The sequence below is a fragment of the Stegodyphus dumicola genome, chromosome 3 (assembly GCF_044657685.1).
Source record: "Stegodyphus dumicola isolate Sdum_Otavi_A_Nest chromosome 3, ASM4465768v1".
In the NCBI taxonomy this organism is placed as follows: Eukaryota; Metazoa; Arthropoda; class Arachnida; order Araneae; family Eresidae; genus Stegodyphus; species Stegodyphus dumicola.
The window spans coordinates 94,821,716-94,838,050 of NC_140770.1; the positions used below are offsets into that span (position 1 = coordinate 94,821,716).

Sequence of the window (16,335 nt, forward strand, 5' to 3'; positions counted from 1 at the left end):
TTATCTTGAAAATGTTAGCATTAAAATATATGCGGGTATTACTCCCCCATAATAACAAACGAAACAATATTCTAGAAACAGATTCTTTACTCTATTATAACTTATACAATTTATTCAAGCATGTTGGTAAAAAACGAATTATTAAAGCGTTAATTACTGAAACTGAATAGTTACTTAATGTTTGGTGGATAATTTAAGAATGTAGTTGTCATTAAAATTTAACTGAAAAAGCGTTTCTCGATACATTTCGCCATCGCATTTTTTATATCGCATTTTTCAGTGCAGTTCTCCATTATGAAAACACTCGTCTAGATACAATTCGCTATTTCTTGATACATCTGTATCACAACATATGTGATACAGATGTGTATCATAGAAATAAAACATAAAAATCATCAAACACATTTTTTAATCATCAAACTCGTAGCCATAAATTCTGGAAACTGCATGCTGAAAATCATTAGAATTTCTCAGCAGCTTTGCATAATTATATAAAACTATATCATATTAAGAATTTCTCTTGACCTGTCATTCTTGTGACGCCAGCTAGTGTAGCTGCTGCTCCGATCATGGCGTACAACCCCGGATCCATACAATCTTCGTTCGAAGTACAGGCAGCATGGAATGGCCATGAATCTCGGTATTTTCTGAAAAATACTAGGCTGTTTCATTAGTAAGAAAAATGATGCAGGGAAAAGACAACAAATTAGGTTATACTGAAATTACATTGGCAAGTTAAAATATGCTCTAACTAAATATTCATCCAGAAGAAATGAAAGATACATGAAACATTCTTTAATTAAATTTTATCGTGATTATACGTAAAATGTATATCATTCATATGTAAATTTGGAAATGCAAATTTGGGCAATACGAAAATTTTCTGAACAACTTACAAAATTCTATGACCTTAGCAGAATATTTATATTATGAAAACATCTAATTCTTTTTCACTCTGAAAGTACTTAATCAAAAGAAGAATTAAGGGCTTGGGAATTTTTGTAATTACAATTTTTTCATAAAGGATGCAAATCCTTATTATTATATTTTTTTTATGTGGCTAAGATTTGAATACTTAGCCTTCTGCTCTCTCTAACTATCGTTACTTACTTAACTATCATTAAGTAAATACTACATATCGTTACTATATGTAGCATTTACTTAATGATGAGATTTAGGTTAGGTTAGATTAATTGATTAAGCAACTAAACGATTATCAACTAATTAATATTATATATGATTTTGTAACCTATAGAGAGGGATGTCTTTTTGGAGGACATTTTTAAGAGGAGCTGGCTTTGTCCATGTCACAGATGAGGAAAACCATGAAAAATCCATGCAGCCAGCCCGTTCACCAGGGATCGAGCTCGAGTCAAACTATCAGTGCTCAGCAAGTTTACCGCTCGGCGGCTGGTGAGGCCTAATGAGACTGACGAGATCTAAAATCCTTCATAAATTATGGATGTAAAATTACATCTAGAAGAATCGCTTTCTATTTCGATATACACGAAATGTATCCGATTTGGGGTTTGGAGAACTCTGAACTTGTAGGATCAAACCCGTAATGCTCTGCAGTTTAACTTGTTGACACTAGCTCTGACCTGAGTGATTTTAGTGATTTGACCTGGGTGATGCTGTCGCGTTAATTATGCAATCTGATCGATTGATATCTTAGTATCTCTTTCCTGAGACGTATTTCGACCAAGTACAACAATAACGGAAAGCCCTCATGCTTTAAATTCAGTTTTAGTGAGCCTCTTTTGTAAAAATATTGGTTTAAGATTTGAAATGAGAAGTAACTACTTCGCGCATTTAGGTTAGTCTTAAACGCTGAGCTTCGAGGTCCTCAACAGGTTTAACAGAATTTTTACTTAGAGGAAAAAGACCCTTCTTAAGTGTTGAGTGCTGACATTTTTACAAAATCGGACTTAAAAGACTAATTGACATGGTGTCAGAACGCCTTAAGGCTACTTTTTCAAGATCCAGTTAATTTTATATTGTTAAAGTTACCTGAAAACGAAATACGACTATTTTGCTACTACATTTTAATTCTTAAAGTACATAAATGAGAGTTTCGCTGGATGCTTTCTGAAGCACAATACTTTGGCTTTCATCAATCAAGAAATAATTAGAAAATTCGCTGTAAGTTGCTTAAAAATTGAACAATCCTCTCTAATTTGTAATGCTACATTATGTGTCATTTTATTTGGCAACTGTACATTTATCATCCAACGAGACTTAGAAACTGTTACCATTGCATGAAACACAAGATTTTCTAATCTTACACGTGATTTCGAAGCAACCAGTTCTCAGAATATAGAGACAAAAAAGCTTAAGTTCTTTAATACTCAATATGCTCGAAAATAAGACTCTTCTTACATTTTAACATAAATTTTGAGAAAAAAAATATAGATGAATTTATTTTGTCTTATAATATTGAAAAAGAGAATCTTAGTTTTTTTTCTTTCTTTGAAATAATGGTACCATTTGCTATGGCACAAGGACATTATTACTTACAGTTTAAGGCATACATGTGATCAGTATAGTTGGTTCAGGCCTAAATCTTTTAGTGAGACGTGGCCTAAATCTGTTAGCTAGATGCGGCTCTTAGCTAGACGTGGTAGTTATGCAGTTTATATTTAAGGTAATTCCTTGTATAATTTATTTAGTATTTAACTAAAAAACTCAGTGTTGCAAACAACCCTAATTGGCCAAGGCCTGCAGTGTCCCGAAATCTGCTTTCTTGACCGTGGGCCCGAGGTGCGTAAGCATATGCCCTGAACAAGTGGTGAGCTTGTTGCAGGACCCCCAGTGTTTAGTTCCCAAGTGAACTTGGTACTCATTTTATCGACCCAAGGGATGAAAGGCTGAGTTGACCTTGCCCAGAACCCCGGACCTGTGGTGCTGCTGCGCGATGCGCTAGCCTGTTTAGTATTTAAACAATGAAATTATTCTACATTGTATAGTACTCCTTTCTCTTATTCTGCGGTTTCATTTATCAAATTGCTCGTTCATAAATAGATACATAATTTTCAAATGTAACCGATTCGTAATCCTTTAACATATTAAGCTACTTAAAAGCAAAAAATGCAGTTCTGGTTAATTGAAATCCTTGTTTTATATTTTAATAATACTCCTAATTGCTAAGATTTAGAATATGTTTGATTTAGGGTATATCCAACTGATAATTTTATGAACATTTCAGGATTGGTTTAACTAAGAAAAGCTGATTCTAATGCCATAAATTAATGAAAGTAGTACCCAATCATTTGGTTTTTAATTACATAATAGAACTATTTTTGATACTAATGAGCATAAAAAGTTACATAAATTAGAAGGCAGACAATAAACACACGAAATTTACCTACAAGGCAAGTTGTTGCATTCCAACTCCTATAATTCTACCCATAATAGCACCCATGGCCAGACTGGGTATGAAAAGACCTGTTGGAATCTAAAATACAGAATTCTCGTTAAAAATTCACACATAATCTTTTGAATTTATAGCAACTGATATTATACAGGATATCACGCTGAATGTAGTAATTATGAGTAATGACAATGTAGATAACCGTAAAGTAAATTACCCAACCCCCTTTCTATGATCACTTGATTTGAAAACCCTTAAACTTTTCTTTTACGGAGACCTGAAGAAAACAATGGACTGACAGAATTCAAGACCTAATAATTTCCAAAAAATTGCTCCGCAATGGCCCAAGGAAAGGCTTCACCATTAGTAAAGAGTATTTGAAGATATTTCTGGATATCGGTCGAGTCAGTTTCTTCATTTTGAATAAGAACCAATGCGATAAGGTCAGCGATAAGGGATAATTCGTTGACGCTAACTTTTGGCATACTGTGCCTTTTTAATCGTACTTAATGTGCGACTTATTTAACAAGCCAATTTCCATTCTACTTAAGTTACTAAATTGCCACAAATATAAAGTCACTGAAGGATTTTACTTCTTTATACAAAAAAAATCTGATGTGGTCACCACATGATTTCCTTGTATGGAATATTAATATACGCATTTTAAGCTGCATTTCATTTAAACTTATCTCTTCGAATTTCATTAGATATATTTCTCATTCAATTAATTCAGTTCTCACTTCGCGGCAAGGCAAAACTACATAAAATCTTAAAATATCTTCATTAAAAATCGAAAAATATAGAAAAAGATGAAACCCCAAATACAGTTAAAACAATTTTTACAATTAAAATTAGTTTTTACCTCAAAAACAAGCACTTCGTCCAGCGGGCAAGAAGGCAGATTTTTCGGTGCACAAAACTGAAAGTTTACTTTCAGTCCCACTCGGCAAAAAGACACCGAAGGTGCAGAAAGGGACTTAATTCACTATTCTGCTAAGTTTCAAATGTAAACAAATATGGCTGCTATGGTAAAAAAAAAAAAAAATTAAGCTTAGCCGCACTTAAACAACTATTAAATTGTTGTTAAATTCTACAACTGTTGCATGTAGATTAATAAAAGACATAGAAACCTTAACAGCAAGATAAGAACAACATGATTCAATTATTTTTAAAGCAAAAATGCAAAATTTACTAATATATAAGGATAAAAAACTGAGCTCACGGAGCTGAGTAACAGAGTGGGTGTATATATAAATATATATTTATATACTTCCAGTGCGGTGGATTGCAACCAAAAGGGAACGTGCATGTTATAGCAGTCCTATATAACGAAATTTCAATGTTCTGAAGCTACTCGTTGAGGTATGCGAGATACACATATACATACGTAAAAGACGTCACGAAAAAAATCTCATCTGAATCCATTTTAAATCCATTTTGCAACCTGTTTTGGGAAAAAGAGTCCTTTATTCTGTCCTTGCGTAGAGATGCCACGTAAAAACATCGTTAAATTGCATTCAATAGCGGTCAAAATGAATATGTTTGTTGAAATATGATGCCTGAAAATTTTCGCGATTACAATAGTTCCTTTACTTAAGTAAAAAGGATGTAATGTAATTGCGAAAACTTTTGGATATCATACTTCAACGGAAATATCCATTTTGATCATTCCGGAATCCATCTGGACGATATTTTGCGTGAAGTCTCTACAGGCAGAATAAAGGACTTTTTTTTTTTTTTCCAAAACGGATTTTAAAATGGAATTTTTCGTGACATCTGTAGGCTGGTATGAATGTATCTCGCATAACTCCAAAATGATTAGCCGTAGAACATTGAAATTTTGTATATGGTATTAGTATAACATCTAGCTGTGCACCACGCTTTTTTATTTCAATCGGCAGTACCAAATATACGTATACCCCCTTATTTAATTTCGCAGTCATTGGTTGTAGTCATATACTTTCACTTACAGAAGTATTTTAAGTGATGAAAATATTCAAGTTTTGGCAATGTCAAGTTAAAAAAAAAAAAATAACTTTCGACAAATAACGAAATATAGAGTTTAATGTGATTTCCCGGTTCCTATACTTATATTTGGAAATGTTTTATACCCGTTATGAAAAAATACAATTAGAAGAAGTTTGACTCCCGTTCGACAAAAATAGACTGGGGTATTTACTCTCAAAATTTGCAATTTTTGATGTCATTTTAACTTGCTTTGAGGGATCGGTTTATTAAGCTAGAATAATTCGAGGAAATAAGTTTAAATGAAAAGCAGCCAAAACTGTATGTAATTTAATATGGCCGTACAAGGAAATCATGTAGTGTCTACATCAAATTTTTTATTAAAATAATTCATAAAGCTTATACATAAGTAACGAAGTTCCCGACTTTCGAAAAAAAATTTATATATACAGAATGCTAAAATTCAAAACATATCTATGTAAAAAATTTGGACTTTTGCATTTAATTCAAATCTTTTCAAATAATTAAAGAAGTAAACATTTATTTAAATACTGAATATAAGATTATTCAGTGGTTAATGACTCTTCAATTACCATCAATGGTGTTACGATTGTTGAATAATGAGACTGAGTTTAAAATCGAAAGATAATTTCTTTTGCTTCGGAAATGCAAGCAATAAGATCAACTGATATCAAGGAAGAATTATGTATGCTTAAAGTTTGATAATTTAATGCAAGTAATACAAATAGTGAAGTGTTGATTGATTTTTCAAAAATTTTCTTTTATGCAATACGCTTTTATTTTTTAACTAGTTTTATCTAATAAATTAGGGTTAAATCATATTGAACTTTCTGCAAGCGAAAAAAAATTCTATGGCTATATATATATAAAAGTTAAATAAGTACATTCCCATTCTTAAAATACACAACACTTAGAAAGGACATTTAGCTACACCTTTTATTTTTCAGGCCGTATAAAGTAGGCAACATAGAACAAATAATTAGTACTATTGCAAATGCCCAGGCACTGCGCGGTGAGATAGCTTCCTCGCAAAACGGGTCGGAACAACACCCCCTAGAACTTAACTTCCTTCTAGGGGATGCTGGTCGGAAACGAAGCTCCTCCAGCGAAGCGGAGAAAGAAGTCTGCCGGCTGAGTAGCGTGAGTCAACGGCGAATTTAGGGTTGTCAGATTTGGCGCGAAATTGTCCATTTAGCGAAAAATTGGCGATATGTCATTGACGAAATGAGAACATTCTAGAACATATTTTTAGAGGGTTTTCTCCGCAATATTCTCGAAGGTAGGTTAAAACTATACATACCCTGCCTGTACGGAGAAAAAGTAGTATCTTGTGTTCAGAGATTAGCTAGAGAGTGATCGACCAAGTCGGGAGCTGTACTTTAGTGCTTTGCCATGAAGGCATCTTCACCATTACATCCTGAAGGCTGTGTTGCTGATTATTGCAGAATGTTTATCGTAGTTTTTCGACGAATGTAAACGTCTTTGGAACTGTCATGTGTAACCGTGATTACTGGCGGATAAATTGGGTTTTGATTCTTCATGAAGTGTTACCATCAATTACTTCAAATCCATGAATGAGTAGAACGCAACATTATTTTACTTCACCGGTAGGGAAATTTTGAAGTTATACAGATGAGGGCTCAAGGCACAATATTTCTGCGATTGAAAGAGCATTCAGAAACTGACTCACAGAAGCGCATAAGATTAAAGCATATGTATTTGATATCATACACAGACAATGCTGAGAATGGATCATCATCTCGTCAGTATGTTAATGTTCTGCGTTATCGAAAATCTTCGTGCAACATTAGCGAATAGTGGAGAATATTTGACAACATCATCTGTCACAGTACGTTATGTTTATTATACTGTGGATTATGATCGCTTCAATTGCTTCTCTTATTTTTGACACTTCGGCAACATACTGACGTATTGCGATGATGTGTTGAACATTATGAGTGGCGTGACTTTGTCTTTTCCAATGAATCATTTTTTTATTTGAAAACATGGTCGCGTACGTGTCCGCTTGCAACAAGCAAATCACCTGTCATGAGAATTCGAGCTATCATAACCCAGTGCTAGATAGTCAGTGACATTTTATGACTGATTGCATTTCATTATTTTCAACGTTTCTTAAAAGTAATTAAAAAAAAAAAAAAAAAAAACGCCACTTCTCGTACTGCAGCATTAACACGAGCTGTCTTCAGTAGCGCTAATGCTGTCCCCCTTTGCCCTTGTCTGCCAACATCTCTTTGATTTATTCCTCTATCAAAAATGCGTAAGGTATGTATGATCAAGGAAGACCAATGAGCTATGAGAGTTTTGAAGTAAATCCTTAACGAATTTTGGATTCAGATTGCTTCAACTTGAATGGCTGCTCTCCAAATCGAAGTACAACTGTGTCAGCCTACAAAATATGTGAAAACCAGTATGTGACACATTCTAATTAATTAGAGCCATGCTTTTCTACAATCACTTAATTAACCAATCTCTAACTAAGACACATCGGAACTCTAAAATACCGGCCCAGTCAACTTGCTAACCACATTATCAGCAATTTATTTTAAAATTTAAGAAATTATGAAAATTCACTCTAATGTTTTTCATCTTAACTGTGATTTATTCAAACTGATAACAATAAAGACCAGCGTAAAATAAGTTTTAATAATAAAATGATATCCATATGTATTTCTTAGTAATCAACATATGGGATAGTTTTTCAAATGCACGAATATTCGAAAATATTCTCGTAAAAAAAAATTAAAAAAAAAAAAATCAACAAAAGTACCACATACAGACAATGGGCCTCTCTCTCTCTCTCTCTCTCTTTTTTTTTTTTTTTTTTTTGTAATCATACTTAACAATACATTTTATCTGACTTTTGAAGTGAGTTGTTGAAATTTTACCATCTTTTTAGAATATAATACAACGTATGCTTTTTAATTATGATGCCTTCGCTTTTTAATATTGTGCCTTCGCTGGAAAAGGCTACACAAATAAAATCTTCTATATTGTAAATTTCTATAAACATAACATTAATGTTAGTTACCAACATTAATCTTATGGTAGGTTACAATGATCAGGATTAATCTTAAACCTGTAGATTTAGATAATAATCTTTCTTAAGCAATGAATATCAAAATTCCGCCAGCATGGACAGCGTAAGTGTTAGGGAGGCTGGCTGCTAAACTTACCTCCAGATCTCCTGCCATCAGATTCGAAGCAAAAGTAAAATTTCTCGTGTTTTTCTGGAATTATATTTCTTGGTCGATGTGTGGCCCATTCAAAATGGATGCTTTTCCAAATAAGTAGTGAAAAGCGAATCACAAAAACTTTAATCTCTTTTTGGACTAGCATTCCTTCGTTAAAATTTAACCCTATCAAAATGGCTGTCTCTATTAAACAGCTGCCATATTAACTGAAACTGAATATACAGAAATACGAACTAGTCCTTTGTTAACAGTAATTTGTAACGTATGATGTAATTATTATTATTAAATTTTTTCTCTTTGATATACATTACCATGGTGATGGTTTGTATATATACATTATATACATTACCATGGTGATGATGTGTAGATATTTTTTCCAGTGCCAAACGACTGTAGTCGTTTGGCACTGGAAAAAATATTTGGACAACCTTCAAGTTTTTAAAAATTGTTATTAATTTTTATTAATTAAAAAAGACGAGTTTTTAATTCTTTTTTTTTTTTTTTTTTTTTTAAGTTTTTTTAAAATAAGGTGTGGTTGTATATAACACTAAAAATTTGAATTATGCGTAATATTTAGATACTTAATATGTTTTTAAGAATGTAAGAACATCTAAGCCTTACCTTAATACCAAAAGTGAAAATTGTTATGACGAACTTGCAGGCGAGTGCTAGTAGAAGTAAATATAAAGACTTGTAGATTCCTGGCCCGGCTTCTAAAATTTGCATATGTTGATCTACTGATGTCAAATTTCGTTTATAGTCACTAATTAAAGAAAAAAAGTGAATTCAGAAGCGTGATCTAAAATATTTTCATATAACGTTTCCTTACATGAAATATTTTAGAATAATTTTATAACTGAAAAGTTTTCTAACTGCAAAAAATTATTAATTACTTTTTCAGAACAATGTCCGTTTCAGAACAATACACACAAAATAGATGTATAGTTTTCATAATTGATAACTGATGTATTTTGAGCATTATTATTTTAGAATTTTTAATTTCAGCATCTCCCAGTGCTGACACATCTTGTTTCATAAAGTGGTCCCTCTTCTTTTAAATCTTTTTTCTCAACAGTGATAAATATTTATATTATTACATTTATGAAAAATGAATCAGCATATTAAAATAGAATAAATTTTCGTGTTGAAAGAACACCAAACGATATCGTTTGATTTTTTTAATTTAAAATTATCTCCGGAGGTAGGAGGTTGTACAGTAGATTATGGCAAAGAAAACTAGGGCTATCAGCCTAAGGGAAGGATGTCTTCAGGGAGGACTTTCTAAGGGAAACTGGCTCGTATATATATATATATATAAATTAGAAGATAAATTTTAGTAAGCTCGCCAAAAAGTTACCAAGAGCTGTGACTCCAAGAAAACTCCAACTTAAGCATATTCAGTTGCTATGAAAAGTGTGAAAATGGAAAAAATATTTGTATATTTACAAATTAATAAAAAAGCTATATGCTAAACATTTTCGGTAATTTTAATACAGTAAAAAAACAAATCAATTGAATGAGGTAAAATAATAGGCTATATGCTAAATAAAAAGTAAATTAAAAAATACAGTAAAATACTAATCGATTGAACAAGGTAAAATGCAAAAAATATTAAAATTAAGAAGCGGAAAATGGTTAATTAGCCCAATTCGAAGTTCATTTTGGCTTTTCAAGGGAAATTTTTAAAAATGAATCTCGAACCAGGCTAACTCCATTACGCGTTTCGCCGAAAAAGACAATTGAAACTTTGCGCTACAAATTTTTTAATGAATTAAATAAACTGTCTAAAAAACTTTAGTCTCAATTCTCTGTTCCAATTTCCCGACGCGTCTGCATATATTGACACATTAAGGTGTAAAAAGAGTTTTGTTCTTACAACCTTTCTTATAATATATATATTATAAGAATATATTATAATTGACTCGTTCGCCTATAACCCTTGAACACTGGTAGGTTGGAACTACCAGTGTTCAGCGATTTTACTGCTCTGCCACTGGCGGGGGAAGCTTCAGATTTCGTATCTTAAAATTAATATGCAGCTTTTACGTTTAAAATTACTGTGTTTTATATCTCTAAAACTCAGCTGCAATTTTTTTAAAATTGATTTAAACCGATAAATATAACATTTTGAAAATAAAAAAGAAATTATACCATAATGGTGAAATGTCATGCATTCCGCACTGGCTGAAAAGTGTCTTGATCAAATCACTCGCATTCATACGAGTGAATTCATTCGGAAAATTTATCAGTGCCGTCAGAAGTGTCACCAGGAAGACCTGTTGAGAAAAGCAGATGTTAACATTCCTAAAGCGAATTCTCAACTGCAGTTCATTCTAAAATTCAATACCTCTTCTTTTCTGTTTGCATAAATTCTAATAATTTAATAATTAATATTATGTTTTAAATAAAGAGTGCACAAAGAGATCAGACAACAATATAAGTCGTTTTTAACTTCTAGATACTATAAACGTACAGATAACTATCGGTACTTCCTTATGATTACGGCTCCCTTATTTAAACGGTGCCAATCGCCAACGTTCGTCACAAATTTTTCCCAAACAGCCGGCAGCTCTTACCGTTGTCCTTATTTCTTGGCAAAGCAAAAATTGTTAAAATATTTGAGGGGGGGGAGATAGAAAATACGGTAGTAATACAGCGATAACACGTGGCCTATTTAAATCCCTTTTCGTGACTCGTTAACTTATTAGTGACCATGGTAAGGACTTATCGTTTGAGAACATTTGTCGATTTAACAATAAACTTGGTGCTGCATGAATAACGGGCACCGAAATACAGTGCTGAACAAGTGCTAAGGTCGGATAACAGTAGCAAAGATAGCAACCATAAAATGGAAGGTAGTAAAGTGTTGAAATTAGCATACCTGCGGAATGCAGTAAAACGTGCTGTACCGAACCGAACCGAATAGGTGTCGCCGGGGTATATTGCGAAGCGCGACATGTCCGGCTTACTGAATTAAAGCTCTGTGGGCACATGACGTTGTAAGCCTGAACTGTTAGTAATTGGTGATATAGTTCGATCGTCTCATCCGCGACTATGAACGCAAAAACACATGCGTCATTCGGTACAAATTATTCTCAAAATAGGATGGAACGATGGGAATTTTCTTTCCCTCCAATATAATCTCTTTTCGGAGAAGAGAAGGCTTTCACGTCGCAGCAAGTAATATCGCCCCTTTTGGACGAGTCTATGTGTTTTGGCAGAATGCCAACCAGGGTTGCGCTTCAGACGGTCGAACTATAAACGTGTTATGCTTATGCAAATTTTGGATTGCCGAAATTGTTTCTCACGTGATAGCGCTGATAAGAGATATAGAGGATACGAAGCTTTGTAACCGTTGTTCACGAACTTCTTCATGCGAGGTTTGCCCTACCCAGGGATAATCAAGGTGCTGGCAAGAGCGCTATAGAAATCGCGCTGACGCCAGCCTAACAAACAAGTATCAGAGACCGTTGTTTTTCGAAAGCAAAATTTAATGGGAAAGAATCAATTGACGAAATTTCAGTTTTCGGTGTGTCTTCCCGCGTCACTAAGATGATTTTACGCATGGCCGTATTACTGGCAAGATTGAAGAAGGGCGAAAAGTAACAGATGTTAACAGTTATGAAGTTAAATAACAGTTATGAAGAACAATTACGTTATTTGTCAATTTATATTTTTTTATTCGTGTTGGGTGGATAAGAATTAGCAATAACAGCATTCAACAAGTATATGCATCTAGCATTGTAATACCGAAACAACAGAAGTCAAATTATTTATTTATGAAAGTTACAGGAAAGAAAAGTAGAAAACTTATGTAGTAATCGTTTTTATAGATTTAAGACATTAAATTAAGCGAACAGAAATATTCAGATGTATATTACTGTTGCAACATACCTCCACAATTGGAAAGTTTCCAACTTTAGAAGTCTTTTTGTAGCGGCTCCAGGCGACATTTGCACGTATAAAAGCTGTTCCTATAGCGCCCTGAATTACAAAAAGTAAATAAATGCGTAAATTTTTTTTCTCAGGTTTTTAATATAAAAAGGTAAAATACAAAAAGTAAATTAATTACTATTTAACATAATTTGCCTTTGTAGAGTTTCTGCTTAAACTTGAAGCTAAAGTCCTACAGGCCTACTATAAGTACAGATAGCGAGTTATTGCTACTTTTTAAACAACTCACAAAATACGGAAGAAAGTTGCATTAAGACTAAATTAAATAACCTTTTTATTTAATCTTAATGCAACAGAAAATGTTTTTTTGTATAATAAAACAAAACTTCCGCCACATGTGAATCTTTAAATTAACATAACAGACAATTAAATTCAAACTTTGATTAGTCTAAGACTACAAATTAAATAGACCAAAAATGAGCTGTCTCAGATATTTTACCGGTATGTATTTAAAATATCAGCTAGCAAGTATGCTAAAGCCGAAATATAGCTTTTAAGCTGAGCTAGCGAGAATACCTACTACAAGATGCGGTTATGGAAGCTCTAATCTAAAGATTCTAAACCTTCAGTTTAAATACACAAAATGCTAGTTTGCATTCTGATGACGAATGCAGAAAAGAGAAATTATAATAAAGATTTGAAGCATAATAAGTGGTTAATTAAATTATGGTAACTTACACTTTTATTATGTATGACCACTTATTATTTTATTTGGTTACTAGAATTAATGCATACAATTAATTGATTTTAAATTTACTATTTTAATATCGCTTTAATAATTTCAGCAACATAAATACTACGCAAACTGTTTTTCAACGTTCAAAAAGTATTTTATTTTTTACAATATTAAATATATATTTACATAATTTTACTAAAATTTTGTATTTATATGTATTAAGCAAATATTACTGAAAAGGTTTCATCTTCGACTGTTATGTCTCTGTTATTCTGATAGTCTTATATATATGTTCTGTTATAATATTTTTTTTTTTTGTTGTTGTTTTGTAAATTAAAAGACATATTCTGTTTTGTTTTAATTTCTGACCTATTGTAAACTATCGTATATTCTGAGTCTCCTATTAGTATAATTTATGAAAAATAATTTAAAGTATATATTACTGATATCACAGAAAACTTAATTTTTTTCCACTTTTGTTAAACATTTTTATGAAAAAGAGAAGCAAATAATACCCCAAGCATTCCAAGAACTACAAAAGGCACAAGCTCGATCAGAATCCATTCACGTGTAGAATTCATGTAGAACTTGACTACATGATCTGTTCCAAAAGGGTCAATAGATCTGAGAACAAAAGCAGCCACCAAGGCACAAAAGAAAGATCTCCACAAAGTTTTCATTGGGAAGTAGTAGCTTACCTGTTGTTTAATAAATAAATCCATTTTAGGAAATCAAAATAAAATAATAAAAATCATCTCCCAACAAGCACACATATACAAATTATTATTATGTGAGAATTTTCTACTGCAGAAAATGTACCTTAATCTTTATTATAGAAAAACGTATTTCTTCAAAAAATATTGCATTGTTTCAGAACCAGAATTTACAAACTTAATGTAAATTTTTAGACTCAAATGAGGAAGGTTTAACAGTATAATTGGTTTCTTCGGCATCTGTCTCGTCATCCACTTCTTCGGTCCCATAAAAGGAGAAAATTCCTTACTTTTTTATGCACGTCGCATATTTTTACTTTCTCTTTTTTCAGTCTCGTGGATTATTTCGTGGAGTCTTATTTTATTGTACCTTTAGTAGGTGATTTTTCTGTACGGCTTTGAACTGTGATGCAGTAGTTACTGGACATGACTTAAGATAAGAAAAAATAAAAAATAAAAGCTTGTAGAGACATTAGGCACTTTTTTTTTTTTTTTTTTTTTTTTTTTTTTTTTTTGGAAACAGGAGACGTGAAAAATGAGCAACGCCTTCGCCGGGAATCGAACCACGGGCCTCAGGAATACGCGTCCAGCATGCAGATCACTACACCACAAAGGCAGGTTAAAAGGCAGGACAAATACCTTATAAGCTTACTTGTTTGTTTCTAGTTTCTAAAAGTTTTATTTCCATTACTGTCTTCTGTGAATAGGTACCATCTCTCATTTTAGATTCATTCCTTAATGTAGTAGTAGTAGCAATAATAATAATAACAAAATTGCAACCTAAGAAACTTTAGATTACGGTCTAACCTTTCAAAGAACCGATCGTTAACATTTCAGAAAGTTAAATCAAGAAGAAATTTCATTCTTACGCTGACGTGGAAATTTCAAATTCAAGCAGAATCAGTTTTAAGCTAAGCAGTTAAATTAGGTTTTTTGATTTAAGGATTAGTCTTCCAGAAATTCATGACATTAAACATAAAATGTTACATTTAAATTGAGATGCCCCAAAAGGGAAAAAGAAATGGTAGGAAAAAAGTACTATGATTTTATCTCGTCATAAATAAAGCCACGTAGAGGTTAATTCATTAATTAAGTTACTTGATTTACTTAATTACATCAATTAATTGAATTACCTGGTTAAAAAGATTTAATTACTAATTAAGGCGTAGTTGTGAATTGATATTACTGAATCGGAGCAGCAATACATTTTTTTTCGCCAGAGGATTCCGCTAATTTAAGAAATTAAATGTCTCGAAGAGTTTTCCATTGGCTTACAATTAGTAATGAGAAAAACGATGCATTATTGCAATGAGAAAACTCAGTATTTTCGTGATATTGTAAGGCGAGTAGGGCAGAGTGTGTCTCTGGCTGATAAAGAACACAAAAACAGGTTGGTAGAAAAGCGACGTGCATAAATTTCTGGATGTCATAGGAGGATTTCTCATGCCAACGCATTTTAAGCTCGAGAACTTCCCCTCAAATTTTATACTGGGATAGCGCAATCACACGGGAGCCTGTATGAGTGCGTTCGCCTGAGTCTTCATACGAAAAGAATATGAAGAAATGCCGCCCAACCGGGATAGCGGTTACGACTCTGAATTCCGGACCGGAGGGCTCGAATTCGAAGTTGGCGTGGTTGCTTGTAAATTTATAGTGTCTGTGCGGCATAGCGGCACTGTAAATATAAGGCGAGACAAAAGTCCTCTCGAGAGGTTGGTGGTAGGGGAAGATGGGTGCATCAGCCTCGGAGCCGTCCCCCTCGGACTCCATTAAAATTGGAGGCGTAACTGAGCAAAGCCGTACTGTCACCTGTAAGATGCTCAAGGCTCTTGCCAACGACGGGCGCAGTCTTGCACTCTTTGCAACGATGAATTACATGGACTTGTTCTGGTGTTACTATCAGACAAGTGACATAAGTTTCAACACAACAAAAACAACAACATGAAGAAGATATCTGATCACGATGTCTTTGACTGAGGACCCTTCTGCCTTATTAATAATATTGTTGTAAAAGAGATAATCTGTAACACATTCTCCAATACCATCTGTCTACGGACATCTCGTTTATTATGTGCTGCATTACAGACGTGTCTACCGCTTCTGATATTTTGGTGTCTCGGTAAAGCACTTCCAGACTGCAGTGAATGTCAATCGAAGCAGACTGAATGGCATGATAGTTTTCGTTGCTGAAGAACGTTTTGTTTAGGTGAAAATGATGGTCTCATATGCGTCTACAGCTGAGATTGTATTCATAGAGATACATAGCAAGCAAACAATAATTTCTCATAGCATTTTTTTTATAGCTGTAAGGAATTTTTGTTTTCCTCACAGCGCCTTTTTCACACCTGGATATCCGAAGTTCGAATTCTGGCAAAGGCATCGCTTCCAAAAAATTCTAATAGCTGTATACCCAACTAAAATTGT

The 16,335-nt window shown here is 33.1% G+C and overlaps 1 protein-coding gene across 2 annotated transcripts in view; it reads right to left on the reverse strand.

The window, feature by feature from the left end:
• Nucleotides 1-16,335, reverse strand: part of LOC118196160 (H(+)/Cl(-) exchange transporter 5-like) — an 81,731-nt gene that overhangs the window by 54,491 nt on the left and 10,905 nt on the right. Inside the window, exons 8-13 of one of the 2 annotated variants that reach the window (XM_035367577.2) lie at nucleotides 13,714-13,896; nucleotides 12,463-12,552; nucleotides 10,720-10,844; nucleotides 9,190-9,331; nucleotides 3,369-3,454; nucleotides 526-662 (exon numbers count right to left, since the gene is read on the reverse strand). In XM_035367577.2, coding sequence (XP_035223468.1) covers nucleotides 526-662; nucleotides 3,369-3,454; nucleotides 9,190-9,331; nucleotides 10,720-10,844; nucleotides 12,463-12,552; nucleotides 13,714-13,896 — 763 coding nt within the window. The remainder of the gene's footprint in view (nucleotides 1-525; nucleotides 663-3,368; nucleotides 3,455-9,189; nucleotides 9,332-10,719; nucleotides 10,845-12,462; nucleotides 12,553-13,713; nucleotides 13,897-16,335) is intronic. The other variant, XM_035367578.2, reaches the window with a different exon arrangement.